Consider the following 9,328-nt stretch of genomic DNA (forward strand, 5'->3'; position numbering starts at 1 on the left):
TTTAAGCATATTTTGTATAATATCCCCCATTTTTTAGGATATCTTGAAACAAAACTCCCACTCTACAGCAGTTACTGCATAGTGTAATATTTCCTAATACTTATCATTTAAGGTTTAACTTAAGTGTTATATTACAGGACATGACTGAGTGATACATGCAGAGGGTACAAAGCTGTCAGTATTTTCAGCTGCTTTGTTTATGATGAATTGGTTATATTTTATCAGTTATTTTTTAATGTTTATTTTGTATTTATGAATGTATTGTGTACCGGCTGTGCATATGGGTACCTGCACTTTTTTGTTGAGAATTTTGCCCTGCATGTTAATGTTACAAAACTGAGAGTGACTGAGAGATCTTCAATAAAATTAGTCTTTTCAGAAATTGACATGTAAAACCCAAGAGTACTTCAGGTCCATTTGGACATTTGTTTCAGAAATGTGTAAACGATTTACAGATTGTGAGTTTTTTGGGTTTATTTTTGTAAAATTAATGCACATTACAGTTTTTAATTTGCTCAACACTAGATGAAACAAATACCATACCATTTTCCATTATACTGAAGAGAGGACATTAGCTAAAAAGTTTCTGTCCTAATTGACACGAATACCTTGTGCTTGTTTAGGAGAAAGCCAGGATCCTGAAAGTAAGGATATAGTCACCAGAATCTTAGAAGCCAATAGAGGTAAGAAAGTTACAAGTCTTGATTGTTTTCTTTTTTCTTTAATTTCTGGTGCTTGTGTATTCCTCAGTCCTCTTATAAATGTATAGCGTGATGATGTGTGTCTTGATCGACACTGACTGTGGCTCTATCCTGTTCTTGAAAGGAATCTTGAAGAAGATGACACACGGTGACATTGCTGTACCAAATACCAGGAGTGCTATAAAGTGTAATGGAAGAGAGTGCTTTTGGCCCAAATCGGATAATGGATTGGTTTATGTGCCTTACAATCTCTCTAATGATTACAGTAAGTACACAGCTGAGCACACTGCCACCCTGACTTATCAGGAAGGAAAGCAGTCAAGAATAAGCTACATTTTAGTTAATACTTAGCTAATTTGATTAATAGTGTCAATGTCTTCCCTAATATGACTTCCAGTCGAAACATTTGTCATTGCATTCATGAAGTGTCTAGTATTTGTAGTATTTGTAAATTTAGCACTGTTGGCAATTTCATAGTTATAGTAGCTGTAGGCTTTTCAAGTTTTGTATTGAAATCTCTCTCTCTCTCATTTTGTGAAGGCAATGGTGATAAGAATGTGATACGTGAAGCAGTGAAAGACTTTGTTGATCAGACGTGTATTCGGTTTATAGCGCGCACAACAGAAAAGCAGTACCTGAGTATAATGCCTGAAAATGGGTAAGAACATCTTTTTCTACCGATACCTGTAGCACATCATTTGATTGCACATTTGATTTTAATTATGTTTATACACAAATAAATATATGTTAATTATCTAACCAGTGTCAGTATTAGTTCCACTGCTGATCAGATGAAATGTTGTTTGGAAACACTTCAATGAATGTTCTTTCTTGGTGGTAGGTGCTGGTCCTATTTGGGCAGGACAACAATGCTAGCGCAGCCAGTGTCCTTGAGTGCAGGGTGTATGGCCAAAGGATCCGTTCAGCATGAGCTCTTTCATGCTCTGGGCTTCTATCATGAGCAGTCGAGAAGTGACCGGGACCAGTATGTCACTATCATGTGGGATAACATCGAAGAAGGTGCGTGCATTGGAACTCATTGCTTCACTCCAGCTCCTGTGTCTTCATTCAGACTATTTGTGCTGAATATTGTTCACTTTCAGACTCTCTTCTTTTGAGTAGAAGCAACACTTCCAGATGTATAATATACAGGTATCGAACACATCTGACGTCGATGTGCTCCCTAGACACCCCTGCAAGGTGGTGGATGCCCAGTAAAGGGGCTTTTATTGCAGAGTAGGGTGCATGTTGAGAAAATACACTTCTGATAGGAGAAAGAATATAAATATTTTATAGAAACTTTGAGACACAGACCTGAGTTTTGTTGAGGTCTTGGGTTTGACTTGTCCAGGTCTAGCAAGTGTGCCTTGATTAGGCCTCTATATGGAGATATTTTGGCACTTGGTCCTTTTCCTACATGTAAAATGTCAATGTTGCTTTTGTCATATATTTTGTACATTAAAAAAAATAGGTTATGCATAAAATAGACAGAGTTTCCAAAACATCTGATTTCTAAAACCACTATCACAGTAAATATTTAGTGAATCTGAGACTAAATTACATTGTCCTAAGGATTTCAGCATAACACCAAAATGCAGAGGTTAAGTATGCTGGCCTATAAAATAATAATAATATTATAATAATATAGTGACTGTGAAAATTGTTATCAAATTTAAATAATAGGTTGCCTGCCCAAGGCAGTATGTAGCTATAAAGGAAATAAAAGACAAGGCTTCCAATCAGTGATCAAATAAACCAAACAAAAATGTCCCATAGAGAGCTCTGACAGCTCACTGTCAGGTGTAGCGGATGTGGTCATTTGCATGCCATTTACTGCCATCAACTTATTTGATCAATCAGTTGAATTGTATGGAAATGGGGAAAAGGCCTGTCACCACAATGCAGAGAAAATGTAAGAAAACCCTCTTTATTAAACTAGAAAAAAGTCCTACCACCATGGAAAACCAGGACGTTATGTTGTGTGCATAACCCCCTTAGTTTCTAATAGTTCAACCTCAGAAGTGTTATGATTGAGTGTTTGAAGTTTAACATGTTTCTCAATTCTGTCATAGCATATAAGAATGCATTTGCCAAAGAAGATACAAATAATCTGGACACTACATATGACTATAGTTCAATCATGCATTACCCAAGGTAAGCGTCTTTAACAGTATTCAAATATTAAGTATTTCAATTCCAAATCAGCTACTGATGTGCCCGTCCAGTCTTTCGATTTATAGCTGGCCAACCCAACATGATTATCAAGTTTTACTGCCATTAGAATGGTGTGAAATGATATTTATGAATATTATAAAATGAGGAAATGTAAGAGACAAGTTGTACAGTTAGACATTATTTAATAATATTTAATAAAAATGTAAAAACTCATATTATCTTGAGGGTTCACTTTTGCCCAACTCTACTGAAGCCTACAATCCCACACTGTTTAATCTTCCACCCCGGTTTCCATTTAACAGGTTATAGCAATGCTTCATGCTCTACTATAAAGTATTCTGACGTTTCAATTAATTGAAGAACTATTTCTCTGTTTCTGTCCAGCTTTGCTTTCACGAAAAATGGCAACCCAACTGTATTACCTATTTTAAATCCTGAACGCTACATTGGACAGAGAGTAGGAATGACCGCCACTGATATCAAAAAAGTCAATCGTCTGTATCAATGTGGTAAGTCAAATGAGGGAGGATCTGTTCTCCTGCCATGACGCAGTCAATAGGGTGTAGAACATTATTACTGAAAGTAATGTGTCACACAAGTGTTTACTGCATATGCATGTGTGTCTATTTTACCCAAGCTATGTGCTTTTGAAAGTGATTGGCCGCTCATTCATTTCAGCTAACACTCCAGTGTCTTTTTTTCTATTCAAAGATATCTGCAATATGGATTTCAGTGAAATGTCTGGAAGTTTTGCCTCTATAAACCATCCCACATCTTACTCAAAAAACACACACTGCTGGTATCGCATTCGAGTTCCAGACAGCATGGTACGTATCAATGAGATACCAGGTGCCTGTGTGTGTTACAAATGTACTGTACGTCATGATGCACTGTAGCGCCATACATACACTATATCTAGAGAACAGCTTATCCAATTATGATGAAACAGCACATCATAGAGTATCACAATGTATCCACAGGTAAGTATTGTGTGCTTGCACTAGTTTTAGATGATACTGATAACTCATTTTGTAATTGCAGTTTCTTTCTGGTCCCATTTGATCTCATTGGGGAGTGGTATTCTTGTGAAATGCCATAGCAAATTATGTTTAACATAGAAGGGTGTTTTGAATTCATTTCCCCATTTTAAGTCAATTTGCTATGGCATTTCACAAGAATACCACTCCCCAATGAGATCAAATGGGACCAGAAAGAAACTGCAATTACAAAATGAGTTATCAGTATCATCTAAAACTAGTGCAAGCACACAATACTTACCTGTGGATACACTGTGATACTCTATGATGTGCTGTTTCATCATAATTGGATAAGCTGTTCTCTAGATATAGTGTATGTATGGATCTACAGTGCATCATGACGTACAGTACATTTATAACACACACAGGCACCTGGTATCTCACTGATACGTACCATGCTGTCTGGAACTCGAATGCGATACCAGCAGTGTGTGTTTTTTGAGTAAGATGTGGGATGGTTTATAGAGGCAAAACTTCCAGACATTTCACTGAAATCCATATTGCAGATATCTTTGAATAGAAAAAAAGACACTGGAGTGTTAGCTGAAATGAATGAGCAGCCAATCACTTTCAAAAGCACAGAGCTTGGGCAAAATAGACACGCATGCCATATGCAGTAAACACTTGTGTGACACATTACTTTCAGTAATAATGTTCTACACCCTATTGACTGCGTCATGGCAGGAGAACAGATCCTCCCTCATTTGACTTACCACATTGATACAGACGATTGACTTTTTTGATATCAGTGGCGGTCATTCCTACTCTCTGTCCAATGTAGCGTTCAGGATTTAAAATAGGTAATACAGTTGGGTTGCGGTTTTTTGTGAAAGCAAAGCTGGACAAAAACAGAGAAATAGTTATTTTTAAGTTCTAGTTCTAGTTAATTGAAACGTCAGAATACTTTATAGTAGAGCATGAAGCATTGCTATAACCTGTTAAATGGAAACTGGGGTGGAAGATTAAACAGTGTGGGATTGTAGGCTTCAGTAGAGTTGGGCAAAAGTGAACCCTCAAGATAATATGAGTTTTTACATTTTTATTAAATATTATTAAATAATGTCTAACTGTACAACTTGTCTCTTACATTTCCTCATTTTATAATATTCATAAATAACATTTCACACCATTCCAATGGCAGTAAAACTTGATAATCATGTTGGGTTGGCAGCAACTATAAATCGAAAGTCCTGACAGGCACATCAGTAGCTGATTTGGAATTGAAATACTTAATATTTGAATACTGTTAAAGACGCTTACCTTGGGTAATGCATGATTGAACTATAGTCATATGTAGTGTCCAGATTATTTGTATCTTCTTTGGCAAATGCATTCTTATATGCTATGACAGAATTGAGAAACATGTTAAACTTCAAACTTTCAATCATAACACCTCTGAGGTTGAACTATTAGAAACTAAGGGGGTTATGCACACAACAAAATGTCCTGGTTTTCCATGGTGGTAGGACTTTTTTCTAGTTTAACAAAGAGGGTTTTCTGACATTTTCTCTGCATTGTGGTGACAGGCCTTTTCCTCATTTGCATACAATTCAACTGATTGATCAAACAAGTTGATGGCAGTAAATGGCAAGCAAATGACCACATCCTCTACGCCTGACAGTGAGCTGTCAGAGCTCTCTATGGGACATTTTTGTTTGGTTTATTTGATCACTGATTGGAAGCCTTGTCTTTTATTTCCTTTTTCCTAAATAGCTACATACTGCCTTGGGCAGGCAACCTATTATTTAAATTTGATAACAATTTTCACAGTCACTATATTATTATAATATTATTATTATTTTATAGGCCAGCATACTTAACCTCTGCATTTTGGTGGTATGCTGAAATCCTTAAGACAATGTAATTTAGTCTCAGATTCACTAAATATTTACTGTGATAGTGGTTTTAGAAATCAGATGTTTTGGAAACACTGTCCATTTTATGCATAATCTAATTTTTTAATGTACAAAATATATGACCAAAGCATCATTGACATTTTACATGTAGGAAAAGGACCAAGTTCCAAAAGATCTCCATATAGAGGCCTAATCAAGGCAAACTTGGGAGACCTGGACAATTCAAACCCAAGACCTCAACAAAACTCAGGTCTGTGTCTCAAAGTTTCTAGAACATATTTCTGTTCCTTATCCTATGAGAAGTGTATTTTCTCAACATGCACCCTACTCTGCAATAAAAGCCCCTTTACTGGGCATCCACCACCTTGCAGGGGTGTCTAGGGAGCACATCGACGTCAGATGTGTTCGATACCTGTATATTATACATCTGGAAGTGTTGCTTCTACTCAAAAGAAGAGAGTCTGAAAGTGAACAATATTCAGCACAAATAGTCTGAATGAAGACACAGGAGCTGGAGTGAAGCAATGAGTTCCAATGCACGCACCTTCTTCGATGTTATCCCACATGATAGTGACATACTGGTCCCGGTCACTTCTCGACTGCTCATGATAGAAGCCCAGAGCATGAAAGAGCTCATGCTGAACGGATCCTTTGGCCATACACCCTGCACTCAAGGACACTGGCTGCGCTAGCATTGTTGTCCTGCCCAAATAGGACCAGCACCTACCACCAAGAAAGAACATTCATTGAAGTGTTTCCAAACAACATTTCATCTGATCAGCAGTGGAACTAATACTGACACTGGTTAGATAATTAACATATATTTATTTGTGTATAAACATAATTAAAATCAAATGTGCAATCAAATGATGTGCTACAGGTATCGGTAGAAAAAGATGTTCTTACCCATTTTCAGGCATTATACTCAGGTACTGCTTTTCTGTTGTGCGCGCTATAAACCGAATACACGTCTGATCAACAAAGTCTTTCACTGCTTCACGTATCACATTCTTATCACCATCGCCTTCACAAAATGAGAGAGAGAGAGAGATATTTCAATACAAAACTTGAAAAGCCTACAGCTACTATAACTATGAAATTGTCAACAGTGCTAAATTTACAAATACTAAAAGACACCATGAATTCAACGACAAATATTTTGACTGGAATTCATACTTGGGAAGAAATTGAGACTATGAACCAAATTAGCTAAGTATTAACTAAAATGTAGCTTATTCTTGACTGCTTTCCTTTCTGATAAGTCAGGGTGGCAGTGTACTCAGCTGTGTACTTACTGTAATCATTAGAGAGATTGTAAGGCACATAAACCAATCCATTATCCGATTTGGGCCAAAAGCACTCTCTTCCATTACACTTTATAGCACTCCTGGTATTTGGTACAGCAATGTCACCGTGTGTCATCTTCTTCAAGATTCCTTTCAAGAACAGGATAGAGCCACAGTCAGTGTCGATCAAGACACACATCATCACGCTATACATTTATAAGAGGACTGAGGAATACACAAGCACCAGAAATTAAAGAAAAAAGAAAACAATCAAGACTTGTAACTTTCTTACCTCTATTGGCTTCTAAGATTCTGGTGACTATATCCTTACTTTCAGGATCCTGGCTTTCTCCTAAACAAGCACAAGGTATTCGTGTCAATTAGGACAGAAACTTTTTAGCTAATGTCCTCTCTTCAGTATAATGGAAAATGGTATGGTATTTGTTTCATCTAGTGTTGAGCAAATTAAAAACTGTAATGTGCATTAATTTTACAAAAATAAACCCAAAAAACTCACAATCTGTAAATTGTTTACACATTTCTGAAACAAATGTCCAAATGGACCTGAAGTACTCTTGGGTTTTACATGTCAATTTCTGAAAAGACTAATTTTATTGAAGATCTCTCAGTCACTCTCAGTTTTGTAACATTAACATGCAGGGTAAAATTCTCAACAAAAAAGTGCAGGTACTCATATGCACAGCAGGTACACAATACATTTATAAATACAAAATAAGCATTAAAAAATAACTGATAAAATATAACCAATTCACCATAAACAAAGAAGCTGAAAATACTGAAAGCTTTGTACCCTCTGCATGTATCACTCAGTCATGTCCTGTAATATAACACTTAAGTTAAACCTTAAATGATAAGTATTAGGAAATATTACACTATGCAGTAACTGCTGTAGAGTGGGAGTTTTGTTTCAAGATATCCTAAAAAAGTGGGGATGTTATACAAAATATGCTTAAAGAAAACAGCTGTGCTTTGAACAAATTATACAAAAAGGTCTAAATCAAACAACGCACAATACAGGCTGATATACCCCTCTATTTTTTAATGTACCAGGCACTACGGCAGATCAACACAGATCAACCAATAAATGACTTGGCCATTTCAATCTCCATTGTATTCTCTGAAATCCTCCCCGTAATTCCAGACCCTGGGTGCTCACCTACAACAGGACCGGGGTATGCTGCATTGACAATCTTGATAATTAACACGGTTTAACCGCCCGTTTTATTTATTTATTTATTTATTTATTTATTTATTTACTTAATGTGATTCCTGGGTGGGCTCACGACAACAGGACCGGTGGTATGAGGTAGATTATTATTATGAATTTAACACCATGATGATATCGATCTACCTAATTTGGTTATACAAGCTTTTTCCCATATCAGATACAAAACATAGATGTATAGGTTGATTTTTCATGGCAGAAGAAACTCATTTTAGAAAAGTAGACATCAGGTTTTTTTTTTGGTTTTTTTTTTATCCCTGGCATTGTGGTTCCTGCACAATAACAAAGTGACAAATTACACATTTTCATAAAGTAATATCATTACTGTGGTTTACGTATGCCTTTACACGCAAGTGCAAACTCAAATTGAACTTAAATAAACTGTAGAAAAGGGGCATTGTACATTTACAGTCCTCATAACAGAAAATACTAGGATCACAACAAAACACAACTTTGATCACTGTGCTTAACATTTACCTTGCAAGTAGTGCCAGTGTTTGGAAAGTGTAAAAGCACACCTGCATCTGTATCCCGATTCTGACTCGCTTGCCCAGTCTGAAGAAGCACTTTACTTTGTTGATCCTGTTTTTTATGTTAATCTCTACTGTCCCACACATCACTTTCCATTTTATACATCGGTGCAAGACAAAGCACGTTGTGATAATTATTTCTAATATTTATCAACTGTGTAATTTATGGCGGACACTAACGTAAATGCTTATGTCTGGCCCCACGAACGGAAGGCTTGCCATCTTGCCTTCAAATTCATGTGCAGCAATGGTCGTTCGAATATTCAGATAGTTTCTCTGAACTTAAGAAAATAATAATTACACCATACCGCTGTTTTCACGTTGCACTGCTAAGGTCTTCTCTCGTTGATCAACTGATGAGCACTGACACAAAGTGAAATGGGCAGAGATTTGTGACGCATGCCAAAATGAAATCTGATCAGAATGAAAGCTCGGCCAATCAACAAGCAGTGATTATACTGACTTTAATGGTTGCCAATAGCAGCTACGAGACAGAG

The 9,328-nt window shown here is 36.6% G+C and overlaps 2 protein-coding genes across 2 annotated transcripts; one reads left to right on the forward strand and one right to left on the reverse strand.

Annotated features, from left to right (window-relative positions):
- Positions 1 to 623: 623 nt before the first annotated feature.
- LOC121309285 (astacin-like metalloendopeptidase) lies at positions 624 to 3,938 on the forward strand (the record flags this gene model as incomplete). Its single annotated transcript, XM_041242160.1, has 7 exons — positions 624 to 683; positions 1,242 to 1,359; positions 1,543 to 1,721; positions 2,774 to 2,855; positions 3,261 to 3,385; positions 3,588 to 3,703; positions 3,918 to 3,938. Coding segments are annotated over 7 exons (701 nt in total), but the record flags the coding sequence as incomplete, so codon positions are not given.
- Positions 3,939 to 4,072: 134 nt separating this feature from the next.
- On the reverse strand, positions 4,073 to 7,407 carry LOC121309287 (astacin-like metalloendopeptidase; the record flags this gene model as incomplete). Its single annotated transcript, XM_041242161.1, has 7 exons — positions 4,073 to 4,093; positions 4,308 to 4,423; positions 4,627 to 4,751; positions 5,174 to 5,255; positions 6,314 to 6,492; positions 6,676 to 6,793; positions 7,348 to 7,407. Coding segments are annotated over 7 exons (701 nt in total), but the record flags the coding sequence as incomplete, so codon positions are not given.
- Positions 7,408 to 9,328: the final 1,921 nt, after the last annotated feature.

This window comes from Polyodon spathula, unplaced genomic scaffold (genome assembly GCF_017654505.1).
Source record: "Polyodon spathula isolate WHYD16114869_AA unplaced genomic scaffold, ASM1765450v1 scaffolds_1125, whole genome shotgun sequence".
NCBI classification, from domain to species: Eukaryota; Metazoa; Chordata; class Actinopteri; order Acipenseriformes; family Polyodontidae; genus Polyodon; species Polyodon spathula.